The sequence below is a fragment of the Vicugna pacos genome, chromosome 6, assembly GCF_048564905.1.
Source record: "Vicugna pacos chromosome 6, VicPac4, whole genome shotgun sequence".
Classification (NCBI taxonomy): Eukaryota; Metazoa; Chordata; class Mammalia; order Artiodactyla; family Camelidae; genus Vicugna; species Vicugna pacos.
Genome location: NC_132992.1, coordinates 4,184,226 through 4,198,858, shown reverse-complemented (window position 1 = coordinate 4,198,858; position 14,633 = coordinate 4,184,226). Strand labels below are relative to the sequence as shown.

At 55.4% G+C, this 14,633-nt stretch overlaps 1 protein-coding gene across 1 annotated transcript in view; it reads right to left on the bottom strand.

Moving 5' to 3' along the window:
• Positions 1-12,815, bottom strand: part of IGDCC3 (immunoglobulin superfamily DCC subclass member 3) — a 38,592-nt gene extending 25,777 nt beyond the window's left edge. Inside the window, exons 1-2 of the mRNA XM_072963913.1 lie at positions 12,719-12,815; positions 10,018-10,323 (exon numbers count right to left, since the gene is read on the bottom strand). Of these exons, the coding sequence (XP_072820014.1) occupies positions 10,018-10,323; positions 12,719-12,815 (403 nt within the window). The remainder of the gene's footprint in view (positions 1-10,017; positions 10,324-12,718) is intronic.
• Positions 12,816-14,633: the final 1,818 nt, after the last annotated feature.

Genomic DNA, 14,633 nt, shown 5'->3' with positions numbered 1-14,633 from the left:
TCCAGATGCCTGGACCCTACTCATCATTTCCCCTTCCAAAGACAGGCAGGGCAGCATTCACTCCCATTTCCCACAAAGACAAACTGAGGGCCGGCAGCTTGACGGGAAGGAGGAAGCCTGAACCCAGATCCAGCCCTCAGTGCAAGTCTATCTGTGTCTGTCATTGCCTCGGGCTGCCTCAGGGTGTCTATAGTCCCACCACCAGTCCCACAGCAGCAGTGAGTGGGGTTCTACTACTGATAGGGTTTGGGGATGAGGTCTAGGTTGTCCCTGATTTCTCCCCGGCAAAGTGCGGGCTCTTTGCAGACACAATCCCAGGTGGGAAGGGGCCAGATTGGGAGGAGGACGTGGAGGCATGTCTGTGGCAGGCAGGGCCACAGACCAGGGCATATGCCACAGGAAAGAGCCCCCTGAACCACGCCTTCAGGTAGGGATGGGGGCACGAACCAGGACCTTCCCCAGAAGTCAGGTTGCTGAGAGGATGAAGAGACACTGAGCACCCAGGGCTGCTGCTGGATCCCAAGGGGGCCTGGGCTGATGCTTTCCCACCCCATGTCCCACCATTCCTGGTTCTCACCCAGAGACCCAAAGTCTGCCCTGTTCTAGGGACTCTAGCACTAAGTGCCCCACTCCCCTTGCCAGTAAGGTCCCCGTGCTGTGCCCTTCCAGCAGGCACAGCCTGCCACCGCCCCCCCTCCGCAGTGCTGCTGGGTTTATCAGGAAGCCTGCCATCCAACACGTTGCTCAGTGGGGGCCAAGAAGGCAGACCCCTTACCCAGCTTGGGGTGGCAGAGTCTCCCGGCCACCACAGCAGGCAGGGACTGTGGTCTGGGGCGGGGGGGGGGTGCAGGTAACTCTATGAGGCCTTAGGCCACCTTGCCCAGGCAAGGGGACAGCACAAGGACAATCAGCAGCCTGGCTCCTCCATCCTCTGGGCTGATTATGGCTCTTCCCTACTACCCCTCCCCCCCCGCCCCCTGAACCCCTGGGGAGAAGGATCCTTCTCAGTCACACCAGTTCCTCTCCTGTGATTTGTTCTGAATTTTCAAACAAAGAGTAATTATGACAGATGTGGAGCAATCAGCGTCATTATGCTGGAAACAAGAAAGGGAAAGGGAGCTGAGGGGCCCCAGGGGGGAGGGGAGCTTGTCTTTCCTCCTCAGAAGAAGCCACGCCCCCTCTACCTCCAGCAGCCCCAGTACCCTCCCAGCTTTCTCTCCTGTACCCAGCCGCTCTGCCCAGCCTCACAGGTAGGACTTCTCTCTGCAGAGCGTCCCAGCAGAGCATCCCAGCCTAACTGGCCCTCCGGATTCTTCCGGGGCCTCCAGCAGCAGCTGGGGGTGGGGAGCGTGGAGCCCTGCCCCGCACATCGGGAGTGGCTCCCACTGTGGCCAGAGTTCTAAGCTGTTCTCTGCTCCCCAACACTCCCCTACACCCACCCTGCCTGTGCCCAGGTACCAGGCTCTATTTCTGAGGCAGAAATACTGATTATGTTCTCAAGGGACTCTAGCCCCTTCTAAGGACACTCAAGCCATTGAATGTGGGGTGGGGCAGACCGGGTTTAAAGCCCCGCTTCTCTACGCACTGTGTACCCTTGGGCAGGTGAATTAACCATTCTGGCCTTCTGTTTACTCGTCTGTAAAACAGGACTAGTAATACCTAGTAACGGAAATGTGGGAATTAAGTAAGTTAGCAGATACAGGGCTTACCAGGACTACTTCCACTGTTACTAGTTAGTTCAGCACCAGTGCCAGCACTTAGGTAGCCCTCAAACCACTCAGCTCAGCACCCGGTGTGATTTGCAAACTCAGAGGCCCTTGGAAATGTGCCATGGATCTTGGCGCCCACATCCAAGATTTGCTGGTTAACACAACCAGAACTACAACCACAGACAAAGCCTGGGGCAGGGCAGGATACAAGAAGAATGGAAATAAATGTGCTAGTCTGCCCGGGGCGGGGTCGGGGTCGGAGTGGGGGTGGGGGGGAGGGTTGGGGTGGGTATAAGAAGATCTCCCACTTCTCCAGCCAGAGAGCAGTGATGCCCTGGGGAAGGCAAGAGGCACGAGGAACTCCGGAGGCTCTCTTACCTGCCCAGGCTGGAGGACCAAATACATCCCTGGGCAGGTGACCCCCTTGGGGCCTCAGTTTTCAAGTCTATAAAATGAGAAGGTGGAACCAGCTGAGTTCCAAAGTTTCCCCCATAGTCTGGATGCCTGTGATCCTACTTAGAGGCTGGGAAGACCTCCAAGGTCCTAGGTGGACTGGGAATTTCAGGATTCTTTTGCAGTAGCTGGCCACTCAGTGAAAGGGCCGGCAGGCCTGGGTTCGTCCTCTCTCTCTCTCTCTCTCTCTCTCTCTCTCTCTCGCTCGGTGGTCTGCCCCCCTCCTCCATTTCCCTCTCCATTTAGGTGGTCTGGTCACCATCTGCCCACCCAAGCCCCTGGGGCCTCTTGCTAGTCCCCCCCTCACATTCCAATGGCCTTGGGGGCAGCAGCCAGACCAGAAAGTCCAGTTCCTGCCCATTATCACCGTTCGCATCTGCACTGCAACCCAACACCGGCATTCCAGAGAGCAGCCCGGGGCTGCCCCCACCACCCACCGTGGTCAGTGTCCGGCTCGGAGACAGGCCCCGAGCAGGGGCCAGTGTTCTCAGATTCCTCTCAGGGAAGGTGTGCCCCCAGGGAGGCTCCAACTTGCTGGGGAGGCCACAGCCCCCTTCCTTTGGGGTCTCTGAACCTCGTCCTCTCAGATTCTCCTCTTCCTATCTCTTTGTTCTGTGCAGAGGCCTGAGCTCACCTCCTTCTGCTCCTGAAACAGAGACACCACCCTCCAAGCACAGCAGAGGATGGTGGACACAGGACTCGCTACACCTGGAGAAAGAAGCGGGAGGAAGGACAGAACAGCGAAGAGTGCTGGAGAAAGGAAGACAGCAGGGCAGGGGAAACGAGAGCTGAGGGCCTCACAGGAAAGCAGGGAGGGGCAGAGCATATGTGGGGGTGTCAAAGAGTGATGAGCCTCCAGACTAAGATCCTGAGAAAAGATAGAGAGGCTGGGTGGGAGAAGCTGGGACGTGAGCCCTCAGCATCAACTCTACTTCCCTCTGCCTCAATCAGGTGGCCGGCTGGCCTGGATTAAGCCCACACTCCCCACCTCCTCCATCTCCCTGTGGCCTGGGGTCTGGCCTGGAGCTCCTCCTGCTCGTCCCTTGCTGGGCCTCCTTGCTGGGCCCCTGCCTTTCCACCTTCCCTGGGTCACAACAGCACCTGCCCAGGCACCCCTCTTTAGGAAGCCCCTGAGACTGCTCCATCCACAGAGGTCACTCTCTCTTCTGCCCCTCCCTTGCATCTGAGGGCAGTTATAAAGTGTCAGCATTTCTTGGAACAGGGTGAACAAAGTTGGGGGCTAGAGAGGCGAGCTCAGAAATCAAAGAGTGGTCCTTTGGTGGGGCTAGGGGCAGGGGGGTGGGGGAGCTGTGGAGGAAGGATGGAGCAGCCCTGCCAGCAGTCTCAGATTGCAGCCAGATTGCTGGCACCCGCCTAGTGAATAAGAAAACTATGGCCTAGACCCTCAGAGGTACTAAGGCCAGACCCACATGCCCATCATGTAAGTCCCACCCTCTACCAGTGACCTCGCTCGCTTGCCTCCTCCCTCACTTCAGCTGGCTGAGTAATAGTCCCTTGCAGGACCTAATGAAATTATCTCCCACCCGCTCTTGCCCTGCACCAGTTCTGTCCACTCTAGATCCCTAGCCTGGCCACACTGCTCAAGGGAAGAGGGATTCCCCACGGGGAAGTCATGTGGAGGGAGCTGGCCCCCAATCCTGAGCCCTGAGCACATCCTTCAGCACACACCTGTATGCTCAGGTGCCCGCAGAAGAGGCCCACGTGGCAACATCCACACGCACTACTGATCTCCACGTTCCTTGTTGCAACATGGCCACGGCCGGAGAATTTTAGGGAGCCATCGGTTAGTTACACAGGCAGACATTTTTGGAATCACTCGGTCCAGCTTAAACAAAGACAGTGGTGAGCTGTTTGGTTTCCCATCCGGGGTGCCTTTCTGTTCCATTCTACGTTTATTGAAGGCTGTGTAGAAGAGCCTTCAAGCTGCTGTGAAAAGTCTTTCTGACACACACACACACACACACACACACACACACACACGCCTGCAGGGACTCTGGAGAGGAGAGGGAAAGGCAGTACAGAAGGCCAGAAGTGAAAAAGTCCTTTCTCCCTGGGGGTGGGGAGGGACTAGGGGGCTGAGGGGGGCCGGGGGCCTGTTTCATTTGCAGGCTGCAAATGCCTCTCCTATTCACCGGCCCACATTCCCAGCCAAGGCGCCCGGCCACGGACAATGCCCGGGAACAGGAACAGAGAAGATTTGCACATTGTGTTCAAGGGGCCAGCTGGCTGCCTGCGACAGTGGAGCCAAGGTGTGGGAACCAGAAGCATTCGGCTTCCACACTCAAGTCCTGCTGCTGGGGTGAGGGGCAGTCCTCCCCACCCCCACCCCCCCAGGCTGGGACATGGGCTTCATCCAATCAGGGAATAAAGCCCAAGGCAAGAGACCCCAAGCCAGGCATGCGGACTACCAAGCAATTTGGTCTCTGATTCACACCCCATCTGGCGAGGAAGAGAGAGTCTCAGCTCCTCCAGAGATAAACACGCAGCAGCCACCCCGTGGTCCTGCCTGTGTGTGTTATATTCCCCTGCCGCTCCTCCCCGTTCACAAGCTTCTGTCCCTTTGCGCTATGCTGTCAATTATGAGGCAGGGAGGGAGGGAGAGAGAGAGAAAGCAAAAGAGATGCAGAGAGAGAAGGGAGAGACAGAGCCTTGCAATGCGAAGGCCACATGCTCATTCAGTTTCATTCAGTTTTTTACCAAGCTCCAAGGGCAGGGGATGTGAGAAATCCAAAAGAAAGGAAAGCCCTTTAGGAGCTTAAAGTCTAGTTGAGGAGACAGATGGAATATCCAGCCACAAAACAGCTACTTAACAAGGCAAGCAGCCGTCACTGAGAAGGTTGAGCCTGAATGCCACAGACCACAAGTCCTCCCCACCTTAGCAGGGGGAAGAAGGAATTACTGTAAACTAAGTGGTCTTTGGGGAGGGATCGGGTAAGGGATGAGCAGGGGCAGGAATAGACTGGGGAAAGGCCCAACGAAGGCAGGCGTGTCCCAAGGACTGACTGGATGGCAAGGAAGCCTTAAGACCGCAGAGCAGAGGTGAATCTCGCTCCAGTATTACAATGAGAAAAGCAAAGCCCAGAGAGGGTGAGTGACTTGCCCAGAGCCACACAGGACTCTTGGCATCCAGACAAGAGCCTTTCCATCATAACCTCACAACTTCTCAGGAGCGTCAGAAGGGGCTGGTCTGTGGAGTACTGACTGGCAGGTAGAAGGCCTTGACCCTCATGGGTTTGCACCTACCTCCGTGCCATGGCATACTCACTGGTAAGCTGCCTGGCAGGAGGGCAGGCCCGGCCGTTCACCCACCACACCAGTGATACCTCAGCGGCAGTGCCTGCTTCCTGCCCTGACCGGTAGGCAGACGTGTGTGAGGGGCAGAGGGGAGACCTCCTCAGGGTGACATCAGGGAGAATAGAAGAGCTTGGATTCCACCCATCAGGCCACCAGGTGACAAAGGCCTCCAGGAGTACCAGCCACTGCACAAGCTACTGCTCTACGCTGAGGCCCTCCGGGGTCCCCTGGATATACTGAGCCCCCCACACAAGCTGTGCCCCCCAGCAGCTCCAGTCCACAGTTCACGCAAACCCCCACCCAGACCTGGTTCCACAGACCTGCCCCCAGACCCACACAAGCATGGATCTCACTGCTGAAAGAGATTCCAGCGTAGCGGGTTAAACTGCCCTCCCTCAGGCAGGTTGAGAGTGATTCCGACTTTAGGAGTGGGTGACTGAGGGCCTGAGAAGTAGGTGACTTAGTGAGGGGAGACAGCTGGGGACCAGAACTGGGCTTTCTCTTTCCAGGAGCCTTCCTGGAACTATTGTATCTAAAGGAGATGAGAACTTCCCATTTCTTACCTCCATCACCTCCCCTCCTCAGAACAGTAATAGTATTTAAGGAACACTTTCTACGTGCGCTGCACTGTGCTAAATTCTTCCCCCATGTTATCGTTGGTAATCCTCACAGCATTCCTCCTTGAGAAGTATTATTTCCCCCAATTTAAAGACGAGGAAACAGAGACTCAGAGAGGCTCAAGTCCATCCAGCTGGAGGTTGTTTTGCCTCCACAGCCCACCTTCATGACCATCATTGGGCCAGCCTAGTCAGGATGGCCCCAGGCTGGGAGGGAGGCAATCCTGGTTCTTTGAGAACCCAGCCAGCATTGGGACAGGCTGGACCTCGTCCTAAATTAGCGGTCAACACCTAGCACTAACAGTAATATATAAACGAGCATTTCCTAGATGCCAAGTCCTGTGTCAGATGCTTTATGTCCAACATTTAATCCTCCAACAACCCCAACAGGCTGGTGGGATTATGCTCATGGTTTTTTTCAGATGAGAGCACAAAGGCTCAAGAGAGTTCAAAGTGCCTCGTGAGTGGCAGAGCTGGGGTTCAAGCTCCCTTAGGTCCCCTCCACGGCCTTCACAATGCTGCCCCCAGACCCCTACACCAGGAATTATGACACGGGAGGGGCTCTCCTCTCGCACCTGCGCACCAGTGCCACGGGCATCACCTGGGATCCTGTTAGACCTGCAGGACCCCAGGACTTGGCCTAGACCTACTGATTCAAAATCTGATTGTTATCAAGGTCCCCAGGGAATTCACGGCCACAGGGAAGTTTGAGAAGTCCTGCTCTAGACCCTCTTGCTCTGTACTCCAGTTTCCCAAGGGGCCTGAGACCAAGAACTAGGCCAGGAAGGGAGGGGCAGGAACTGAGGGCACCTGCCTGCTGGGATCTGGGGTGGCTCCCCCCTTAGTTATCCGCCCTCTTTGGAGTCATCCAGGCACACAGAGCTCAACACGTGTGAGTCAACGTATGTTCCCACTGGATCCCACATGCCCTTCCTGGAGCCCCTCAGGAGGGACAGCAGGGGGTCTCAACAGGCCAGCCGAGCTTCAGCCGATGCCCAGAGGCTGGGGAGAATCCCCAGGCCCTCCCAGGAAGGGGTTAAAACAGAACAAGTCACACACTGGCTCCAATAATCCTACTCCCCGAGAGATTTCCCTGGGGTACATCCTAACTGAATCCCAGTGAGGCGAGAGCTGGGGGCTGGGAGTGCTTTCAGGCAGTCTGCTTGTCAGTGGACTCACCTTTAAAGGAAGAAAAAAGCCTTGGCTACACTACTGAGCACCTCCTATGTCCAGGCAAAGCACGGGCTCTGACAGTCCTTACAACCGTTCCACAAAGTAGGATTCTGTGCACATTTCACAGGTGAGGAAACTGGGCCACGGACAAGTTAACTTGTCCAGGATCTCATCCTTAACAAGCATCTGAATTTCCAGCCCCCAAACTATAAACACATGGAACAGCCAGGCAGAGGAACCAGATGTGCTGGAAGCATGAGTGCCGTTAGGACCCTGAGCCACTCCATCCTAAAAGGGAGGTACATAGAGCTGAAGCCCCCAAGGAATCAGCCTGGAGTTTAGCCCATTCTGGTCAGGTCATCTTTCAGTGACGGCACCCAAGCCCACCTGGGACGGAAGAGGGGGCATTCCCAGCCATCGGCCTCTGGCCCGGAGCTCAGAGGCCCCAGCAGACCTGCCCACACACACCTAGACCCCTATCTGCCTCACTGGGTTAGTCCACTGGGTGGACTGTGTGTCTGTGAGGGGCGCTTAGCATGCCCCCGCCCTCAGCCGATGCCCAGGGGCGTGGGAGCAGGCAGGAGGAGCAGGGGCTCTGGAGGTCTCCCCACACCTTTTCACAAGGCGCCCTCCCGTGTCACACAACATCTGCCCTGACTGCGGGCACACGGGCAGGGACTTATTACTAAAGGAGAAAACCCAGGCCGCTAATCAGCTTTGGAGGTTTCTAGGGACATCAGCCTGTGAAGTGAGAAAAGGGGATCCAGCTACCCGCTTGCTTGGTATCCAAGCGTTCCCCCACGGGGCCCCAAGCCTTGTAGGGGAGAGAGGCTGTATCAGACTGCCAGTGTTTGCAGGCAACTCCCCCAGTTTTCCCCAGGACCCCAAAGGATTAACCAAGCTGACCTCACCCTCTGGCCCTTCCCCCAGCCAGAGCCCACAGCTCAATTTCTTATACTGTGAGGAGTTTAAGGAAACCAAACATCTTGAAGGTATTACCATTTATAGAAAAGCACATTTACAATTAGCTATATATAAACACCTGGGGATTTATCTCCCAGAATCCCAGGCTGGTGATGTGGGGGGAGCATCTATCCCTCGGTGCTGACACAGGCCAGGGAGGGTTTGGAGGCTCCCTGAGAAGTCTCATTTCTCCCTTCCGAAAATCTTCCTCGGGTCCCTACCCTCCGTCCATGCTTCTCTTTCTCACATCCAGCCATCTGCTCAGAGGCTGCACCAGCCTTCCCTACGCTGCCGGGAGGGCCGGGGGATGAGGGGTTGCTGAGCCAGAAGTGATTCGGTCTCAAGGTCCAGGGCTGCCACCCGGAGAGCTCCATATGGGGGCCCGGATCAGCCTTCCTTAGAACAAAGGAGCATCTTAAACTCAACGAGAGCGCTCCTGCCTCAGAACGATTCATCACTCACCAGCCGTTCAGAGCAACTGTGCAAATGCCCTCAGAGCCAGGAAGAAACTTGTCAGCGATCAGACGGGGAGGAGGCAGCGTGTCATAGGAGTTAGGCATGAAGGTGCAGGGTCAGGATACTCAGACTGCTGTCCTGGCTCCTCTGCTCCCCAGAATGTCATGAATCCCCCTTAGTCTCAGTTTTCTTATCTGTAAAAGGGGGTTGATAACTGCCCATGTCCCAGTGGTATCATGATGACTGAATCAGATAATTCACGTAAAGCACTTCGGCAGGGTGCCCAGTATGCAGTAAGTGCTTAATAAATATTAGCTAGAATCATTACCAACCAAAGTTAAAGCAGCTTTTTTTAAAGGGACATCCCTCCACACACAGAGAAGTACAGAGATATTAGATGGAGAAATACTGTCCACTTGCCAAAACTTTGATCTTTTCTCAGGAGCAGTGGTTCTCAACCATGACCTCCCTCCCTTACAGCCTGCCACCTCCCCAAGATACATACAGAATTTTGGTTTATGTAACAATTCCCACGAGTGTGCACAAATTAAGCAACAACAACATACTTTTTGCAGGACAGGGCAGCAAAGCACAGCCATCATTTCATCACCATAGTAACTGGTGGTCCAGCAGTACAAGCAAAGCAAAATTCTAAAGCTGAAACACCTCTCGTCTCTCATTCAAAAAAGCACACCAGGTATCAAGTCACCACAATGTATACTTTAAATATCTTGCAATTTTATTGTCAATTATACCTCAGTGAAGCTGAAATTAAAAAGTACACCAGCATGAAGGTGAGTGGGAGTAATGTCTTCATCGTGTTAACCCTGAAATTATTCTATCATATTTTTCGTAAAGCAAACTGTTGACAAGCTTCAGAATGTCATCACTTGCACAGTGAGGTTTTGTTCTACCCAAAAGTTTTGAAAGTCAGTACGTAATTAAACATTGTGTGGAGCCAAAATTACTGTTTGAAATTCTCTTATATCACCCCCAAAGTATGACAGTCATTTATCTTTAAATTCAAGAATCATTCTCAATAGACTGTGATGCTCACAATATACAGGCATATGGAAACTAAGACACACTGACCTAAGAGCTGGATAGAACTTGCTGTCTCTCTCTGGCTCCTGCTCCCCACAACAGTGTTTGGCTACATTCTTGTCAGATTGCATTCCAATCAGTTAAATGGGTATATGTTATAATTCCACCACAAATTACTGCTATGCCCCTCTCAAATGACCCATGCTCCAGAAGCTACATAAGATGGAATGGCTCCCTCTATCTCTCATGGCCTGGGGAAAAAAAAAAAAGTAAGGGCACCCACTTACTTGCAGCCTGGATTCGAGCCTTCCGGCTGACCACCAGCCCAAAGCGATTCTGAGCCACACACTCATAGTCACCCTCATCCGAAGGGCTGCCTCCTCGATCCAGCAGGAAGTGGTGGATCATCAAGGACCCGTTGGCCAGTACAGTGGAGTGGGTACTCTCTGGCAGCTCCACCCCATTCTTCCTCCAGGTGATTCGCACTGGAGGGGTCCCCTCCACCTCGCAGCCTAGCACGACAGGCTGCCCAGGGACTGCAACATCATCACTTGGCTCCACAGCAAATGCCAGTTCAGTGGAGTGGCCAAGACCTGCATCGAGAGGAAAAGGAGAGGTTAATGTGGAATGAGCAGACACAGGGGTTCCAAGTTCTCTGGATATGTGTATCCCATCTCCATCACTCTGGGATTTTGGGGGGTAGTAATTAGGTTTATTTACTTATTTTATTTTTAATGGAGGTACTGGGGATAGAACCCAGGACCTTGTGCATGCTGAGCATGCACTCTGCCACTGAGCTATACCCCCACCCCATTCTGTGATGTTAATTGGAATCTCTATTACTATAGAGAACTTTGTGCATTATGAAGTGTCATCTTATGCAGTATACTTACTTAATCAGCAGACCATCTCAGAGAGATGGATATTATTTTTTAAAACTTTGAGTCTTTTACAGGAACGGGAACTGAAGCCCAGAGATGTTAAGCAACCTGTCCCAGGCCTCACAGTTAATAGTTGCAAACCTGGGATCCAAAAGCAAGACTGATTGCAATATAGCTGCTGCCACTTCAGTGGTCATCCTGGTTAATCCCTGAAGCCTCACACTTTCAGGTAAAGTGACCTGAAGTAAAGTGACCTCACACTGACCTCAGGTAAAGTGTTCATCCTGTCCTGGCTTCCCGTTCCTCGTCTGCTTAAATCAGGAATAACAATATAGCTTGTGTTGTAAGGTTGTTAAATATGACTAACAGGCTCAAAGGAACTATGAAAAGTTAGAAGTTCTAAACAAATATAAAGTGAGATAGTAATAAATCATTACTTCTTTTATTCTGGCAAAACCACCTGAGGTCTGGTCTGATGCCTGGCAGGGAGCAGGGTGTGTGGGCCCAGTACCAGGCACAGGCGAGGCTGTGGTCCAGCTGCATTGCCCCACCCCTGAGATGCTCTGGGTCTGGTTGTTTTGCTAGTTTTGCCTTTGTTATAAGGTGGGTGAGGGATACCAAACATCAACTCAGATTTCCCAAAATTCAGAAGGAGGGAGGTTTCTAGAACCTTTACTCTCAGCAACCTCTTCACTCCTGCAGGGGGAAAAAAAAAAAAGAACTGGAAGGGGAGGGGAAGAAGAGAAAGAAAAGGGTGATCTGGGAATCAGGAGAAGCCAGAGAGGAAGGACGAGCGCTCCAACCCCAGGCATGATGCCAAGTGCCCAACTTCTGCAACGAAGAACTTACCAGACCAGTTACAAGTTCACTCCAGGAGGAACGAACCCACCTGGGCTGAAAAGGCAGCCTCAGACCTCTCCTCACATTTCCAGGGAACTAGCGATCCAGGAGCTGGCCCCTCCGCAACAGACCAGCTCCCTCCCTGGCTGTGGGGAAACCGACCAGTGGGTGGGGAGAAAGGAGGAGGAGGGCTGGGGGTTAGGGGCGTTTCCCCTACCCTCCGGGATGTGTAATTCGTATTTTAAGCCATTTGCCGGTCACGCCTCTTCAAATCCCTACCCATCCTCCTCAAGAGCTGGATTTCAGCTGCCAACCCCGGTATAGCAACCAGGGGATAAAGTTTCTCCTAGATGTGGCCGCGATATTCTGCTTCTCCGGAGCTAAGAGGGGAGAGAATAATGCCCAGAGGAGTGTTCGCTGAGAACTTGGGGTGGGAGGGGGAAGGGACTAGGGTTGCACCCCTCTTCTGTGAGATGGGACCGTTACAGCAGCTGAGGGAACAGGGTGGTGGTGACGGAGCTCTGGGCAGCAAAGCAGGCAGACCCTGAGCTCCGCATGTGCATCCTCCCCGGCAGGGCGGGCACGTGGGCATCCCCACCGCTGGTTCGCCCTTGGTCAGCTTCTCTTCCCTTTCCTCAGCTCGTGGGGTGTCTCTCGGGTCTCCCCCTCTTCATGCGCCGCCCACCGGGAATCTTCTCCCTTCTTATTCCTCGGTCTCTCCCTCGCACTCCCCGTCCCAGCCCCGGCTCCAAATCCCGGATATGCCCTCTCCGGCCAGCGCAGCCCGCTCCGTCCCGGCCTCCGCCCCCGGGGTCTGCGTTCTCCTGCCTGGGCCACGTCCGGTCATTCTGTGCCCATCGCCGGGCTCCGCGCACCCCAGCTCGCCCCCTCGGACGGGGACTCAGCCCTGCGGTCTCTTCTGGCTCGTTCCCCCTCTCCCCAACTCCAGCCCGCCCGCCGAGCTCCTGTTTGCCGCGCGCCTTGCCCCTCGGTCGGGGCTTGGGTCCTCCCCTGAGTCCTGGAGCCGCAGCAGACTGAGTGCCAGTCTCTCCTGGAGGAGCTCTGTCCTCAGCATCCCCCTGCCGCCCCCGGCAGCTTGGCCTCGGTGCCCTCTCCGCGGGCTCCGCCCCGTCCCGCTCGGCTCCCCTTCTCGGGCAAGTCCCCCTGGCCAGGGGTCCGCCCGCAGGTCCGCGCCGCTCTCCCCGGGTCCGCCCTCGCGCCCGCGTACTCCCTTCTCGCCCTGCCCGGGGCGCGGTCCGTGGCTCACCGTCGCTCGGCGGGGGCAGCAGCAGCAGCAGCGGCAGCAGCAGCGGCGGCAGGAGCCGGGGCCGGCGGCGCGGGGGCGCGGCGCGCGGAGCAGCCATGGGGCTCGCTGTCCGCTGGGCTCGGCGACGCGCGGCTCCGGGGCCTCTCGAGGCTCACAGCGTCCCGCGGGGCCGGCGCCGGGGCCGGGGCCGGGGCTCCGGCCGGGGCCGAGCCCGGGCGGCGGGAGGCTGGGGCCACATGCCTGCCTAGGAGCGCCGGGGGCGCAGGGGGAGCGCCGCTTGCGCCATCTTGCACCCACCCCGGCGATCTGTCAGCGGAGCCCGGGGTGCGCGCTCCGCAATCGCACCGCCCGCACCCGCCCCGCCCTCCTCTTGCCGCCCGCCGCCCCCCTTCCCTCCCCTCCCGGTCCCCTCCCCCAGCCCCCTCTCCCCAGAGGCCCGGTCTGGGGAACAAAAGAGCCGGCGAGCGCTTTAAGCGGCCGGACATTCCCGGCTGCGCGGCGGACGCGCCCCCTGCGCTTTGAACTGAGGCAGCAGCGGCCAGCGCCGTCCCGAGCTACAGCCCCGTGTCTCCTCCCCGCGGGCCAGCCCCGGACTTGGGGGGCTGGGGCAGTGGAAACCCAGCGGACTGCGGAGTAGGTCCGGGCTGCGGAGAAACACGCAAAGCTGCGGGATTCGCTCTGACCCACTTTCTGCCGCGCCCTCCTCCACCGTGTCCAAGTCAATGTTGTCGAGATAATTCTCTAAAAGCTGCACAAAGTTGTCAAAGATTCCGTTTCCCGTGGGTTTCTGGTCCTTCCACCCAAAGGCTAGGACGTTTAGTTGCAAGACTAGCCTCTCTAGACTGAAGAGTTCTGGCGCTTGGGTGGACAGGAGGCAGGAGGGGTGGGAAGGCAGCTTCCTCCGGAGCCCTGGGAGAGCAGACCCAATGGGACAATGAGAATGCTGAAGTAACCCGGGTTCCGACCCCGGTTCTGCCCACTGTTTAGCTCAGCAAACCCCGGCAGTCATCCTCTAGCTCATCTGAAAAATAAAGATAATCATATCTCTCCTACTCACTCATAGGAACATTTAAAGGACACAGGTCGTGATAAATAGCCTGGTAAAAGGAAAAACGCATTTAAAGTTAAAACTCCCAGTAGCATTTCTATGCCACAAAGAAGACTCAGTGTTTCATGTCAGAGAGCACACACGGAGCCAACATCAGACTCACAGAAGAATTGTAGAAGTAGGCATGCCTCTTAGGAGACACACACCCATGCTGGCCCTCAGGGGTCTTCAGTCTTGGCCATTCATGATCAAATGGTCTTCTCTTGAGTCCAGCATGATGTGCTAGTCCATCAAAATTGCTGAGCATCTGCTAAATTCTAGGAGCAGGAGCTTTAAAGAGGGTAGTCTCTGCCTCACTCAGCTATGTGCTCCTCTGGCGCTGGACTGGCATGGCAGAGGTGTAATTACACCTCTCTTTTGGTGCCAACTCTGGAATCTTGGGCCAGGAGCGTCAACTATATATAAGACTAACTTTGGTGCAGATGAGTAAAGAAAAGGCCTCCAGAAATCAGGTAAATTTACTAATGATGGAGTTTGTACAGCCCAAGAACTCCTTACTCTTAGTAGCAATTGGAAGATGAGCCTGAGAGTCAGGACTTGGGACGTACAAGCAAGCAGTGGGAAGCAATGGAGAAATCAGGGTTAGGGGGCACTCCAAGCCCCAGACCAATTTCATTATGAGGAGGGAATGATGGGCCTCTATGGCCGTCGGAAAGGGAGGGGAGGGGGCCCCTCTCTGGGCCCAAAGTCTTGGAACTCCCTCCCGCAGGGCTTGAATTCTCCATAACCACTTCTTGGCTTGTCCTAGACTCAGGAGAGGTCAAATTGGTGTCCTGAGTTGCTGTCATTTTAAATTCATTTGACAAG